General features: G+C 48.4%; 1 protein-coding gene across 1 annotated transcript; it reads left to right on the top strand.

Annotated features, from left to right (window-relative positions):
* The first annotated feature begins 13625 nt into the window (after positions 1-13625).
* On the top strand, positions 13626-16574 carry LOC121589782 (sodium-coupled monocarboxylate transporter 1). The gene is made up of 7 exons (XM_041908919.1): positions 13626-14132; positions 14201-14360; positions 14441-14506; positions 14906-15636; positions 15707-15881; positions 15962-16164; positions 16237-16574. Exons 1-7 carry the CDS (start codon positions 13915-13917, stop codon positions 16469-16471), a joined length of 1788 nt encoding a protein of 595 aa, XP_041764853.1. The 5' UTR covers positions 13626-13914; the 3' UTR covers positions 16472-16574.

Genomic DNA, 16574 nt, shown 5'->3' with positions numbered 1-16574 from the left:
GTACGGCCCCAGTGTACGGTTATCGGGAAATTATTCGGGAGGTCTGTGGTTAATGGTCGAGAACGAATTGATCGACATCGGCTGCGTGTGGAAGGAAAAGCGCATTACCAATAGCCAACGGAGGCCGACTAATGGCTTGCTGCGTTGAGCAGCACACGGTGGGTGAAATCAACCTTACCTGTAGTGAGTGTAGTTCGATACAATGTGCAATAAAGTGGACAAACATAGTACATGCTTGAAAATCGCACAAACATTACATACTCTTTCCCAGACACAACACAAGCAAAAAGGAAAATCGACAGTTATCTGCGATGATTTATGAGTAAATAGGAACCTGTTTCGGTAGATGGGTGGCAGCTGTTACTGTCGCAGATGTCATTCGAAATCGACAAGCTCTACCGAAACGACGACTGCTTATCCTTGGTACACTCTTCCCCAGTCTGTTGTCTCTTCCACCACGTTGCTGAGTACAATTTATAGCCCAAATATCAGCATGCATTGAAAACTAATAAAATATCCAACTCGAGTGCACCCAAATGTCACCCACAGAACGCACAACGTGCAATTGTTTTTGGCAAACGGTAAATGTAAACTCCGAGCACTCCTCCTTCTCCTCCTGCTCCTCATGCAGATCTCGGCACGATATGCAACAATTATTTATTGCGATCGGTGAAATAAATCAACCATTTCGTTCGGCCAGCACTCGCTACGGGCTTCTTGCTGACTGGCACCGGCCTTTTCCAATAGTGCATAAGCCCGGGGCGTACGTTGCTTCGTTCTGCAGTACCCAGGCGTCAGAGTGTCAGCATGCCGGTGCATCATTCAATCGGAAAAGTCAACCGATACCATTCGCCAAATTCCGACGCCAACCGGTCCCGGCTCGAACGATTCCAACGCACGCATTGTCAAGTCGAAGTGCATCGAGCACCATTTCTATGCAAACAAAAACTGCACCGGATGCACCGTATCGCTTTCGGTGGTAGCTCCCCCCTAACCCTTGGGCTGGCCACCTAGTTCACCCACCTCGCAGCCATCGATAGAGTTTGCCCCATTGCCAGGGCCGCTCGAAATGCTGACCCGCACACGGCCACTGCCGACCTGCTGGTCAAATTTATGACCTATCCGCAATTGAAAACTGTCAAACACAATCGCTTTTCAAAATAATTTGTTGCAATTTTCCAGTCAACCACACACAGTCACAGTGAAACGTCCCATTGCATTGCCCCGCTCGGCATGACAGGTGCTCCGGAGGTGGAGAACGGGGCGTGGACAGAGGACGGAGTGGACATTGGATATGCACGAATTCCTAAAAACCGTACCGTACGGTTTCGGTCGCACCATACCATCGGCAAAATGACTCCCGCTTGACGGTGTGCGAGTTATTTAACCCTATAAATATGTTTCGATTGCACTCTTTCGAGAGATTCCTGGCTGGAGTGGTCGACGTGCCACGGTACGGACACGGAATTGCCTTTTCCCAATCCCCCAGTGCAGCGTTGACACGGCGTGAAGGGAGGGAGCGGCAACAGGATCTCAATTCTGCGCAGCATTCAATGACCGATTCCGATGCACAGGAAACAGGACGCGGATGCGTAAATATTTATCGTCAAATTGTTTCAATTAAAAACAAACGTACCCAAACTGCCAGCCCACTGCGTGCCCCATCGGAAAGCATTCGAACGCGCTGGGGTAACAGATGCACACATCACCAGTGTGCACGCCCCAGCGAGTCCGTGGAATGCAGCTCATCGTGTCTGTGGGGTGCAGTTTACGCCATAGTTTCCAACCGCGAATTATAATCGTGCTGTTGATTTAATGGGACGAGTGGAGCAATTATGAATAACATTTGCCAGCAGGAAGTACCGATTAGTGTGACTTTATTGTGTGCATGGTGGTAGTTCATTCACGTTACATCATTTGTTGGCGCGTGATTTTATCGAAATATTTACTCAAAATTGAAATGAAAATGTATTCATTATGTCGGGAAATGTTTCTTTGGTGATTAATTTGACCAATTGTGGATTTACTTATACTTCTACCAAAAAGGATATTCTCTCACGTTAAGAGCGTGTCATGCGAATTGCATACTTTGCGTAAAACACTTTACGCCTCAAGGTATGCAATCTGTGTGGCACGATCGTTTGTTGAAATTCGATCAAATTATTTTCTTGATCGATTTTTTTTTCTTTCGTTAAGTTTGACTACACAAATTGTAAAACACTGCGAAAACTGCACAACATCAAACTGCATTGCAGTCCCCATCGTGTGTGCAACGCAAACCTCCCGTATATGCATTCAGCAATAAATTCTGATTGACAAATTGTAATCCTGAGACAGTTATCTCCTGAATCAGCTACGGGCCGGGATAGCTCACCGTACCCAAAAGCGCAATTGCATCGCTACCGACGCATGGCGAAGGAGAAATCGCTTCCAATCTTGCGCAGTTTATTTGAATCGCACATCAAACCCTCTACCCTTTTCCCAGCAGATACCGGATTTCGGTTTGCCAGTTCCTCTCTTTCCCAACATCATGCCCCCCCTCCCAGTCCGTACGATGGAGAAGCAATAAATAATCAATCATGATTTATCACTCAAACAGGAATTAACTTTTCACTCTTGTCTTCCGAACGTCCCCGTGCAAGGGTTTTCCGATGGTTCTACTGCAAAGCGCTGCGAGCACTCCAGCCATTCCGTCCAAAGACCGTTTCTCTATCGGCCTGAGATCTGAGACATTTGTCCAGAGAGGCTTCACAGCTGACTTCTTCTGCTGAATAGCTTCGAAACAATCATCATTTCCCTTGGCGAGCCACGCTGCTCCGTCCACTTCATTTCGAAACCGGTGGCCACCGGCTAAAAGTATCGGATTGTAAATTACCAACCCAATCGCTTTGCCCGACCCCGACCGACCGACGGCACCATCTTCAATCATCTTGCCCCGGCCGTCTTGCACCCGAAAGTGGCCTCCCAAGGGTTGGGGCGAATAGATAGAATCGTCTGAAATATGGATAAATACAACCGTCCAAACGGCCTGCCAAAGGATTGTGCATCCCATGGTCCGTGCCTTCCCGCTTGGAAAATGGTTGCGATTATCCTTGGAAGGACAAAGTAGCATCCATCGGCCTACACACCGGCCACCGGGCATCCTGTACCCGCCAACCGTCCCCAGCTCCGGACGATGCGACCAGGATGCCATCGGAGGATCCGACCACCGTCAGAGACAATCTCTGACAGTTTAAGTCAAGATTTAGATTTCAGATACATTCGGCGAGCGCTTGCCGTCCCGTTGTCCCGCTGTATGTGCATGCGTGCCATTTGGCATTCATCGAGGCACGGGCGTGTTGGGGCGTTGGTGCCGAGGTGCGCTGCGAGGATTTATTTCTCTCGCACGGAAATAGGTGATGAATCTCGGAATCAACCGGACGAGAAAACGACGCCGTACAAAAGGAAAACCGATTCACATGCGATTCAGATCACTGAAATCGGACGATCCCTGTGCAGTGTGAGATCCCTTTCGTCCTTCGGAGTGCTTGTGGTACGCGCTCGGGGCAGCAAGGAAGCATGCATGCCGCAGGGACGGGGACAACTTTCGCAATGAGAATGCAGCTTCATTGAAGTGATGAGAAATCACCCGACCCGAACCCGGAACCCGCCCCACAACCTGCAGGGAGCCGACCGTGGGACGATGTGTGGAGGCGTGCTGCATTCCTTCAATGGAGGTTGCTCCAGTGCTGGTCTCAGGTAGCAGTGCGCTCGGTTCAAATCAACGTTGTAATGTTCAACTGGATTAGAGCACACACACACACACCCGACGCCGGCCGCCGTCTTCGAAAGGGTGAAATGTGCAAAGATTACTCGAGCGTCCCCGGTGTCGCTCGGTAATTGTTGCCGTTCCAGCGGGCAGCCAAATCCAACGAGATCCTCGCCGTCCTCCTACCCGTCGGTGGCGTTCGGGTGTGGGGCCTCGGGGAGCGAAAAATTCCATTAAAATAATTTTCCAGAACGAAACATGAGCAAAAGACACACTGCACACACGCTCCTACACCCCGGGCCGAGCCCGGAAGGAGCATACTCGGGGCACCACCGTCACGGAGATCGTCATCACGGGCATCTAATATCAGACGATTTACTCGGGGAGGGTCACTGCTCCCACTGCCTCACACCTGGGCAAAGGTTCATCTCCCGGAGATGTTTGTGCCGGCGTAGATCTTGCGGCGTTTGTCAGGACGGACTGCATGTTGTTGGCCAACATCGCTCCCGTCGGAGCACCCCGACGGCGGCTAGCTGTCGCACAGTGGCTCAGTGCGTGCGAGTGAGAGAGTGGGAAAATAAATTGAAATTATATCAGCAGGATGAAATATTTATATTAACTGATTTCATACTTTGTTTGATGCATGAGCCAGGCGACGGTGAAGAATGTGTGTCTCCCACGCTACGCTATCCACTGTCCGGCCACTCTGTGATGGACAGTGCTTCCCATCGGACGTCGGGCACCTTTTTGGGTGGTTGCTTTGAAATAGCGTGCCTTCGGTGATGCTGTTGCAGCGGCGACCAAGCCATCGGAGAGGATTTCTTGCCATGAGCTGTGAGTACAAATGCCATACATACGCAAATCAGAACGATTACAGCAGCTACAACTGCTGTGGCGTACATGGATTCCATTTGCAAAACATACAAACGAGCTCGTTGCTCGTTTCTGGGAGACAAAATGGACAGCATAAATCAAAGCAGTTCCCCTTTCTGTGCGATTGTTAATGCTACGATGCAGGAGTCTATTGGTGTGTAGTAGTGCAAGAATACAGCTGCCTCTAAATCACTTTCCATCGGCCAAGTAGCGTGGCTTCGAGTGCCCATATAACGTCCATTTGGAGCAATACCTTATTGTAAGGCAATTTCATTGAGCTGTAAATAACATTTTTCATCAACTCTTAACCACAAAGATGTAAAACGTTTCATTTATTGTGCTTCTTCCAGATCTCTCGATACAATATATTAACCCCGTTGCGCTCCCTCCAAACTCCTGCTGCGAGTCACCAATTCTATGCGCGTTCTTCCCTTTACCCATATGTCAACCTCATTCCCTTGCTTCTCCGATGGCCATTAGAACGATTTCACCCACCAAACTTAGCATTCAATGCACAGCGCACGAATAATAGTCGCTCGTTGCGTACTTTCCCGCTTTCCCGATGCGACGGAAACAAACACTTCCCTAATCCCTGCTCAATTATGCAAACCAAATCAATTACCAGATCACAATCCGGTCGAATTCCCCCGGTGACACATCAGACAACAACAGCTACAACGACCATGTCCCATGTCTGCCCATGCTCGCGTCGCTTCCCAGTCGTCAGTCGTCATCGGTCAGCTGTCAAAACTATTGAAGTTCGCACAATTGTCGCACAACACGGCAAGAGCGGGAACGCCAAACGCCCAGCGTGTCCTTGGCAACCATTCCCAACCATTCCCCCCAGGGCATTTCCCCGAATCGGCGAGCGTGGTTGGACATTCGCCTCACGTTTCACCGCACCGGATCCATGCGCCCGGGCTCCGGGTTTTCGATTAGCCATCTTCGCCCATTGCACCACCGCAATAGGCAGTAGTTATCGAATCTGGTTGTGGCTTCGGTGTGGCCGGTAGCCGTCGCTCGGGGTCGATTCGGAGAAGAAGATAAATTTATTAGAAGGGCTTCGTGAAAGATGCGACTGTCAAACCTTGCCCGGGCTGATAAATTAGAACCGTCTTGAGGCGGAAATCAAGAAGCCACACCAGCCAGCATCGCTGCTGTACGGCAGGTCTGGTGTACCGGACGCACGGTGGGACATTTGTGCCAAGAAAACAAATCAATATCATCAACAGCAGACGCAACGGCGCACTGTGTCTTTCGGGCGGTAAACATGCGCTTCCTTCCGCACCGGCTCCGATGTCTCCGTTCATCTCGAACCAATTGCCCTGACAACGGAACTAAACGTCCGTCCATCCAGCATCCCGGACGAAGCCGATTCAGGCTATTTGCCCCGGCGTGCGTAATACATCCTTTTTATCTGCCCACTCCGCGCCCAATCGCTTTGTCTTGGTGCGTACCAGTTTCCCACCGACGCCACACTTATTTATTGCATCGCAACACGGTTCCATGTTCTGCCGAACGGAACAGACAGCTGGGCAGCAGCATGGATGCCGTGTGCTGGCCATCGAATCGAAGCGGCCCCCTCGCGATGGCGAAGGTTCTACGAAAATTGGCTGCAGCCCGTTTCCCAAAGGATTCAAATCAATTTGTCTACTTGTCACAACAAATATAAGAATTAATTGTGTGTTTATCTTACCCCCTACTGGCTCTGCTACTTGGTCTTCCTTCCTTCACAGCGATAGTTGTCTGACGAAAGTTACCGAAGAAACCTCCGCAAGACATTCTCTACCATCACACCGCTCCGTTTCATTTACACCTTGTCCGGTGCCGAATCGAAGCCACTTCAAGGTTGAAAGATTCGCTTCTGGCTTCCGGATTGTTTCTCAATATTATTATGCACCTCGCACGAGTCCCAGCCCTTTCCGTTGGCCAAACTTGGCCAGCTTCCGATGGCAAAATTTACGACCGGAAAACGTTTCATTCGCCAGCGTTTTCCCCGAGGCTAGTCGCATGTAGGCGAGCAACTCCCTACATCTCACTACAGGACACGTAAAAGTGTGGATTAGCAATTAGGATCAGCTTCCTGCTTTTTTTTTCTTTCTTGCGGCTGGAGGCATGTGGTCCGAAAGCCAATTTGTACCTCGTGCCTTCGAGCGCGCTAACAGCTAACGGCTTTCAAGTGCGACCGAGCTCGCTCGTAGCTCGGCGAAAGCAGATGACTTCGACTGGTCAGCTATAAATTAGATGAATTCAACCGAACATTCATTACGAGCTAGTGATTACCTAGTTTTCTAGCGGTGCTGTTAATTAAAACGTGCCATAAATCAACCCTCACGCTTCGGTCGGTGCAGCCTTTCCGACGAAAGGTAGAGCCTTACTGGAATCTTTCCATCGCTGCTGAAGTGGATTGATTTCCACTAAACTCTAAGTGGGCTTGTGATAAAGTGTTGCGTTGGTGTAAGGGTAAGTAAACGCAGCTAGGTAGGGAATAAAGAAAGATTCATTTACAAAGTAAAACAGATCTGTGGTGAGCTTCTTTAGCTCGAACAAGACCTTGTATTGTACGTCGCACTTTGTCTGTTTATTAAATTATTCAGTTTAGATCAAAAGTGGTTTCGTCTGCCTCCTCATCGCCATCATTCCATCGAGCCGTTCGTTGATTGTTTCTAATTTATGAGTGATTTATCACACCTCATTGCAAACATCAAACCAATGCAGCTCGTTATCCCGCTTGGATACGATACCTTTTCCCCCTATGCAGGATTATTCGACGTGCCAAGCACATGGTCATTTGATATTGATACACTAACGCCTTCATAGACATGAGACGTCTAACCCCAGGAGAGCTCGCTCTCGAACGTCGGATATGTGTGCAGGGATGTGCAGACAATCCTTTTGTTATTGAAATGCAATCACGTCGGCCGCCTGCTTCATCCACTCAACCGAAACACGCTACCACCCCACACACACTCTCTCTCTCTTCTTCTCTTTCCCTGTGCATCCTTTTGTGTGCGATAAAGTTGCATCATGCAGCAGCCAGCAGACTCTTCAATGACCATTGCACATTGCCCATTGCACTTCTCTTCCTTCGCTTTCTCTCCGAAAACACGAACCGGAATAGCACGGAGTAATGACCATTCAATGCACTTCCATCGCTTGATGGCTCATTGACGTCCTAAAGCCGGTCCCGTTTGCCCGTAGGCGAGATGCGAAATTGACACTCCCCTTTCATCACACCTTCGAGTGGGTAACATCATAATCATAAACGGTTGATTTCATTTCCGGCATTCAAGGAAACGATTGAGACTGATTCATCGCCCGCACTTCGATCGTCCTTTTTCGGTCGGCACCGAACTAACAAGGGGAAGCAGCGAACAACCCTTTTCGAAGTAGTGTACCATTTGGCTGGCACAACGTTCAGTATGTCCCCTCAACGTGGGGCCACAACAAAGCACGGAGCGGGGCAACAAAAGAGATTTGAAAGTGATATGCCCAGGGACGGATCGAGTTGGGCAATCGAGCGAAGGTAAACAGAACCACAAGCAAACCAGGGACATCTATACCACCGAACCACCGCCTATCGAACGTGATAGAACATGTGTAGTTTGGTCCACTCCGTTCCCCTCCAAGCCACCACTCCTCATTGGCTATCCTTTTTTGCGAATTTTCTACTACAACGTCCACTCTCCTGTGGGACAATCGAAACGAACGGACCGAACCCTTTCCCGCCGTGGCTTTCTTTTTCGATACGGAAGGGTTGCTATCAATACACAAAAGGATGCTCATATCGTATTCAGTACAACAAAGTGGTCATTTTCTTCCATTGTTATTGCTTGTTTCGGTAGTAAGTGATTCCGTGTTTGCTAAACCAGCATCGTCATTATACCGATCGATTTCTAAATGTTTAATGATGTGAGTGATTTCCTCAGTTATCCTCACATTACCCCCGGTTAATTAAATCAGAAGCCTTTGTGCTGTATTACGTTATGTCTATAATTATGAAACAATGATTTATTGACTCGCCAATCCAGTCTAATATACTTTGGATTACAACACAACACAAAGAAAGCAGTCTCGGCACAAGAATTGCAGAGACATATGCCATCGATCCTGCTTGAGGCGCGTGGAAACGTCCCAACTGTCGTCAGCCATCGATTATATACTTCCCGCCGACATTCTTTGCTGATGGAATTGAATAATGTGACTCACATTCCCCAACAGGAAATATTTATGAAAAAAAATCCCTCCCCCAGTGTGTGTGTGTGTGTGTGTGTGTGTGTGTGTGTGTGTCTCCGGCCATCGACCAGGCTGCCGTGTTTGCTGTAATGCTGCAAGAGCAGGCAGCAGAAGAATGGAAGCAACAAAACAAACACACTTCTTTTCTAAGCTATTCTATTCTAACGCACAACGAATTCGAACGGATCCTTTCGAAGAGGATTTATAGATCTAAGAAAATCTGTGTCCGTCTGCTGTGCATAAGACTTGCTGCGACCACAGGCTTCACCAGACAGTAGCGGTTGCTATTCGTGTGAAGGAAAAAAGACACTTGGACGAATTGCGTCCAAGGATAATAATACGCCGACCGCCGGTGGGGTAGGTAGAGTCACCGCTGCTTATCGTTTCCGTCAACAACGTCACAGAAAGCGAAAGTAAAGCCGCCCGGTTACACCACCACCACCCGACCCAACACCACTGGGCGCATTCTTTTTTGGGACAGATCAAAGCATCATACGGTAATCCGCTGTGATTTATTGTGGATCATAAATATTATTCATTAATACGATAGTAATAAGAGGAAAAACATGAAACAAACTTACGCTTTCTTTTTCCTTCCCGGCCATCATCAGCGACTTCCATCTTTCCGCCGCCTGCTCACGGGGTGGGTTTTCCAGGGCTTAGTTGGGCGAAATCTCCAGCACTCGATGTGCCTCCCGAATCGAGTCCATTAGAATCTCATTCGCTTTAATGAGTGATTTTATCTCCTTTTACCGTGAGGTTTCGAGACGAACCGGCTTTTCCGGACCCGACCCGAACCACACAGCCCCTAGCCGTCAGATTTATGAATAAAGAATCGTTGGCTGTTGGACATGGTCCGTACGAACCGAAGCTTCACCAGTGGCAGTCAGTATATTGGCTTAGCGTTTGGTTTGCTTCGTGATTGATTGAACGCAAAAGGTGGATTACGAGCACAGGAGAGCGGAGTAGGACGTTCATTAGGCTACTTTGGAAAAGATGTTCCATCTTCTGTTGAGAAAATAGTCTCCAATCGGAAATGAGAAGAAAAAAGTCACCCGTTCCAATCCAATACTAAATCAAGATTTTAACCGGATCAAGATAAAAAAAACTGATGACAAAAAAAAGCGCACAATGAACACCTAAATCAACAAAAACCATCGTTAATTAAGTCAACCCCTTTGGCCAATATTTTGTCACAAAACGGTCACCCAAACAACGCCGCCAAGAATGGAAGGTATCCATCCGCAACCGAAGCCGGGCTAAATTTCAAACATTTTGTGCGTTCGAACAACAACGACCACTACACAAAAAAAAAACTTTTCTCCGTTGGACAACGGCCAAGCTTCCCCATCCCCTCAACCCACAACCGGAATGCCAAAGTAACGGAAATAAATTCAAAGAAAATTAGACAGATTGCATCTAACCATTTCATCCACCCTGGTCCCCTTTTTTGCTAACCCATTGCTTTCTGATAAGGATGATGCAGAACACACGCAACAACGCAGAAGAAGGAAAAAACCCTTTTCTTCCCCCTTTTTACCGAGAAAGTGTCTGTGAAGTGTGCGAGAAAACAATCCATCCAAACTGACGGGTGCCCGGAGGAGCCCGCTACGATTGCAAATGAGTAAATATCTTCTATTTTTTTAATTGAAATACGAACCACTCTTTCCCGCAGAACAGTCGCACAGCAGCGGCTACGGCAACAGCGGCACAAAAAGACTTTACTTTTTATTGCTCTCAAGCGCTCCGTGGTTCTTTTGTTTTTTTGTTTTTAGCACACTTTCAGTTTGCGTTTTGTTGTCCTTTGATTTTTTCGTTGTTCGCTAAACAAAACGGCTTCTTATAAGTCATCGTTTGCTGTAAGACAAACACCTCTCGATTTTTTTTTGTAGTTGTTGTTGCCTGCTTTATTCGCTCTCTACAAACAACCTCGCAGGAGAGGCAGAAGAGGGATTGTGTGGGTTGCGAGGCTTGACTGATACTCATTACTTCGTTACACCCTCGGACAACGAAACGAGCAAAGGACAATCTTGTTTGAGGCGTTTCAGGCAACAGTTTTTTTTTTGTGCAGTTTTTATTTTCTTTTTCCCCCACTTCATATTGTAGCTCCAGCTGAAGACTTAAAAAACCGTCCCATTGTGCGGGTGTCGGCAATTCTTGTAAATTTCATTACGTCTTTACGGTGCACTCCAGCGAGTGGCGTAATATGCCGGTTGCTACCCTCATAGAAGGTTGCCATGGGACGCAGCGAGAAACAAATCGAAAATTAACCCGTTCGGAGAATGCCACAAACATGCTTGAAACAATGGTTACTTTTCGAGCTAGTTTGCCGTTTCGTATCTAAAAACCAACGAAAAATCGAGCAATGAAAGTTAAACAACGAATACAGCGAAATGTTTTCATTTAATCTCCGCCAATATTGATCAATTAAGCTGAAAATTGAACTGACGAGAATTTCGCACAACCAAAGTATCCCTATCCTATCGGTAAAACACATCACACACACGTTCACACACATCCCCCATACGCATCCAATCTGTGGGACACTGCTAGCCAAACACCGGCCCTAACACACCGTATCGCGGTACTACGGGCGGCCATACACAGCGACCGTAATAGATTGGCACCTTGCGGCGTGTATCTAGTGTAAATACAAATCAATTAACAGCCAAAATAGCCCTCCAGCGTTCGGCGTTTGATAATAGATTGGCCGGCCACTTGGTGGTTTGTACACCGGGCTAGATGCTGGCTAGATGAACGTGTCGCTCGGCCCGATTAGTTTAGCTCACGTACACACATCACTAGGTGTGCTGCCCGGCCCGAGTTTGCTTTCTTCGAAGCAACTGCTACGGAACATGGAACGGAACGGAACATAGTCCCGCCGCCACATTCCCGCCCGTTCACCATGCTAACGAGGCGAACGGGCGTAGCAAACTTGCTCGTATGCGAAACATTTGGTAGGTGGGCAGTGCAGTGTACGACGACGGTGTAATTGATTTTAATAGCCATCTCCAAACTGCTATAAGCTAGTAGTCGAGCGAGCAATAGTCCATAGTCCAGCGCAATACGCCACAAAGGCCTGCGGCTTGCTGGGACGGGGGCTCTGGACGACACCCCAGGTAGTCCCGGATGTTTGTCAGGGACACCAGGGACTTCGTGAGGTGTACGCCCCCGTACAAGGCCCCGTTCGACGCTGTAGTTCACGTGTGCTTACAATGTCATCACTTTCAATTAGAACGTCGGTCGCCTTAAATCCTGTCCAAAATCGCCTCGCACACAACCCATGTTTGGCAAACAAATCAATCAACGTGTTCACAAAACACAAAGCTGCTATGAATATTCCGCTCCAGCAAGGCGTTGTTACTTTAGCGAGCGTAATCAAAACATTCGACGGTGAATCATAACCCCTTCGCTCGTAATCGTTGCTTCTTTTTGAATCGATTCACGGTATACAACCGTACAATAATATTTACTCTCACTGTTTCTCTACCCTTTTCTCGCTTTAACCCTTTCAATCAGTCATGTGGCAAACGTTTCCCCATACACCATCTACGCTATGTTCGGATGACTTGCCAGATATTGTTATCATTGAATGCCGTGTTCGTTGTGTAAAATAAACATGCCTTCGAAATGGAAAGTGAAAGGCATAATAACTAAAGCGTGCGCCTGGTGGCTCACTATCCATTATCGATTCATGAACCACACGCTCCATGGATAGTGGACTCGCTCACAGCTGTTTTCCAATAAGATTGGATGTGTAGTTTCTATCCCATACGGGAAGGGGGTTAAATGTGGCCCCGTTTCGTCCAATGTCTACTCTCGAAGCATCTACTCCCAAGATAGGAAGAATCGCCTTAGAGCCACCTGTCGAGTCAGGTTCGTAATTGCTAGCGAATGTTCTCATTATTCGGTTTTAAGCAGCATGCTCTGCTGGCTGGCTCACTCCACTCGCGCGCTCTCTCATCTAATTAAAAGCGATGCCTCGCCATCTCTGCTCACCAGTGTCTCTCAACCAATCCATCTCGTTCACGCTCGCTTTCTCACGGGCGTCAGGAGCGAATTATGCAAGACCGGCGACGATGTGACTCCCTGCCACCTCCGTTCCAGCTAATAAACGGTGGTTTTTGCATCTTATTAAATTAGCACTCTCTCGCAGCACTGACGTGCTCTTGGCGTGCTCTCCTGCGTTCTGCTTCTGGGTCAAATCTTTATCCTTTTGCTGCGAAAAAGGGGAAAATGTCTTGCTCCCCGCGCCGAACGGAAAAATCCGTTTCACTAAATCTCGTTTGCTCGCGCGTCAAAAGCTCACGCTAGCTGTCCTGTTTCTGCGGCAGCGACAGCTTGGGGCAGGCTTCAACCACGCCTCCTCCACAAGATGCTTCATTTCAAACGTTAATTCCGAAGGAGAAAGTTCATCCATTAGCCACCCAGCAGCAGCGCTTTCTTTTTGCGTACCAATAATCGTAAGATTGATCGTTCGAAGCACCTTCAGCGACACAGACGCGAATGCACCGCACCCCGCACGATCGGTCTATTTTTACACAGCACTCCGGCCAAACGACCATGTGCGACCTGTAAAATTGAATAAACGATCAAACGGGCAAATTGCTTCAAAAATTGCACACGCCTTCCTGCGCGATCTGACTCACGATCAATAGTTCACTCTCCGGTCTCGAACAAATTCCACAAACTGCCCTTAACGAGCCGTAATTTGACCGCTTCTTCGCTGCGACAAGATCGCCACAGCACTTATTTAGGATTATCGTCGATCTGTACCGGTTAGTTTCGCGGCTAAGATCGTACCGGTCACATCGTCTTTGATTCGCTCTACCGTGCGTGGTTGTGCATCTTGGAGAGACAGAGCGACACAGTGTTGCAAATAGTTCGCTTCCACTTCTCGCTGTGATCCTCGCTGTGCTGTGAGCTCCAGATGCACACCATGAGCGATCATTGCGTTGTGTAGCACAGATCTTCCCGGCTGGCTAGTAAGCAGTGGAGTGAAGCCCTTCAGTGGCCTTGTATTATCCTTTGCCAGAGCTTCGAAAAGAGCCCTCAAAATGGCCGGACTTAACGTCGACGACGTTAAGGTGTCGCTGCAAAAGTTTGGCCTGTACGATTACGTGGTGTTTGTGTTGATGCTGTTGAGTTGTGTTATGATTGGAGTTTACTTTGGCTTTCTCAAGAAGAAGGCGAAGAAAGGCGAAGCCGAAGCGGACTATCTGGTCGGCAATCGGCAGATGAAAATCATTCCCGTCTCACTGTCCTTGATTGCAAGGTATCATTAAACGTGTGTCATGATGTCCTGCAAGTGTTTACTTACTTCGTTATGCTGTTCTGTTTTAGTTTCATCTCGGGTATCTCGCTACTGGGTACTCCAACGGAAATTTATCTCTACGGCGTGCAGTACATGTACATTGTTGGTGGAGTGATAAGCATGGGTTTCATCATGATGTATTTCTACCTGCCCGTTTTCCACAACCTCAAGCTCACGTCCACCTATCAAGTACGTAACATTACACAAACGCTAAAGTAACTCCTTGAACTACTCATAATGCTAATGCTTATATCCTTGTTACTTTCAAGTACCTACAAACTCGATTCGATCGACGAATGCGTCTGTTTGGCTCAATTCTTTTTACCTTAGCCACGGTAAGTACACTCCACACAGCTGTTGCCCGACCGGGCTCATTCGCGCACCACTCGACAAGGTCAGTTGTAAATCAAATTCAAACCCAAACACCAAAACAACAATAGAACGCACAAAAGTGTTGTGGTCGGAAAAGGGTAATCTTCCAATTTACGCCAATTGAGCACAGAGCGTCGAAAGCAGTGCCACTGCCCTGTCAACGGCTTCTTCTACCTCCAAAACGTCAACAACAATGGACCGTGTGTGTGTGTGTGTGCACGCGTGGCTTAAACGGAACGTATCGCTAAACAACGCGTTCATCGCTTGCTGAGATTGACGGCCCGGACGGCTGCCTGACAGCGTTGGATGTTGTGTTTGACATGACTTTGTTTTGGTTTGCTTGTCTGCTTTCTTCCCGCTAGATGGCGTGGCTGCCCATAGTAATCTACGTGCCGGCGCTCGCATTCAACCAGGTGACCGGCATCAATGTGCATCTCATCACACCCATCGTGTGTGTCATCTGCATCTTCTACACCTGCGTCGGAGGACTGAAGGCCGTCGTGTGGACCGATGTGGTGCAGACAATCCTCATGTTCGGTGCAATGCTGCTGATCATCATCAAGGGAACGCTCGATGTCGGGGGCCTGTCGGTGGTGATCGAACGTGCCAAGGCGAGTGGGCGCATCGAGGGTCCCGATCTGCGCTTTGACATGACCACACGTCACAACATCTATTCGTGTGTGATCGGCGGTGTGGTGTACTGGCTGAAAACGAACGCCGTCAGTCAAAACATGATACAGCGGTACCTGTCCCTGCCCACGCTGGCCTCGGCAAAGAAAGCGCTCTGGACGTTCATCTTCGGAACGCTGGTCCTGCTGGCACTGTGCTGTTACAGTGGATTGCTAATCTACGCCAAATACTATGACTGTGATCCTCTCACTACCAAACTGGCCAAAGCCAAGGATCAGCTGCTCCCGCTGCTCGTCATGGACACGCTGGGCGACTTTCCGGGGTTGCCGGGACTGTTCGTGGCGGGTGTGTTCTCCGCTGCGTTAAGCTCGCTCTCCACTGGACTAAACTCCATGTCCGCGGTGGTGCTGGAAGACTTTTTCAAACCCTTTTCCAATCGTCCACTTTCCGAGAAACAAACGTCGTAAGTTCTTGAAGTTTTCCAGTCCCATTGAAGTTTTCCCATTCATTTGAGTTTCGTGCATCTCTTTCAGCATAATCATGCGAGCAGTGGTGGCTATCTTTGGTGCAATCTGCGTTGTGTTGGTGTTGGTAGTTGAGAAGCTTGGCTCTGTGCTTCAGCTGTCCATGAGCCTTGGCAGCGTAAGCAATGGTCCACTTTTGGGAATATTCACCCTCGGCGTGCTGATTCCATGGGCCAATGGAACGGTAAGTATCTGAGCGAGTTCGTCCACCAACATCGATGGGATCGTTCGATGGGAAACACTTGTCTTGGTTTTTTTTTCCAGGGAGCCATTGTGGGTGGTACCATTGGTCTCTTGGTGATGATTTGGGTTTGCCTCAAAGCACAGCTAGCCATTGCTACTGGGGAGCTGGCATTCGACCTAAAGCCAGTCGACACTCAGGGTTGCAGCTATCACTTTATTGCCAGTGAACCGATGAGCATGCTTGCGATAAACACCACAAGCCTCTCGATAGACGCAACGCCAGTGTAAGTTGTTCGCAAGAAAGCCATACACAGCCATGACAGCTTACCTAACGTTGAACTCGTTTTCACCGACAGCGAACCCGAGTTTGCACTCTACCACATATCCTACCTGTGGTACACGACGATGGGAGCGCTAATCACCATCATCATCGCCGTCATTGTATCGTTCATCGTTGGGCCAAACAAACCGGACGAGATGAATCCCAACCTCTTCTCGCCATTCATCCAACGCATCCTTGTCCGGCGTAGGATAGCGGCGCACAACCAGCTCGAAATGGCAACCGGTGGCATCAAAGAGATTATCCAATGATTGATTCGCCATTGCCATGCCAAAAAAAAACAACCGACAAATGGTGATGAATTTTTCATCTTTTCACTCTAGCTTAAAATTGAAATTAAAGAACTTTCAAAAT

The sequence above is a fragment of the Anopheles merus genome, chromosome 2R (assembly GCF_017562075.2).
Source record: "Anopheles merus strain MAF chromosome 2R, AmerM5.1, whole genome shotgun sequence".
NCBI classification, from domain to species: Eukaryota; Metazoa; Arthropoda; class Insecta; order Diptera; family Culicidae; genus Anopheles; species Anopheles merus.
Note: the sequence above shows the minus strand (reverse complement) of the source record. Positions and strands in the feature narration are given on the sequence as shown.

What these genes read in the sequence shown, in the direction of transcription:
- LOC121589782 (XM_041908919.1), top strand. Translation starts at nt 13,915, where the DNA reads ATGGCCGGACTTAACGTCGACGACGTTAAGGTGTCGCTGCAAAAGTTT. An exon ending in TCACTGTCCTTGATTGCAAG is followed by an intron (nt 14,133 to 14,200) that starts GTATCATTAAAC and finishes GTTCTGTTTTAG; the next exon opens with TTTCATCTCGGGTATCTCGC. An exon ending in TTCTTTTTACCTTAGCCACG is followed by an intron (nt 14,507 to 14,905) that starts GTAAGTACACTC and finishes TCTTCCCGCTAG; the next exon opens with ATGGCGTGGCTGCCCATAGT.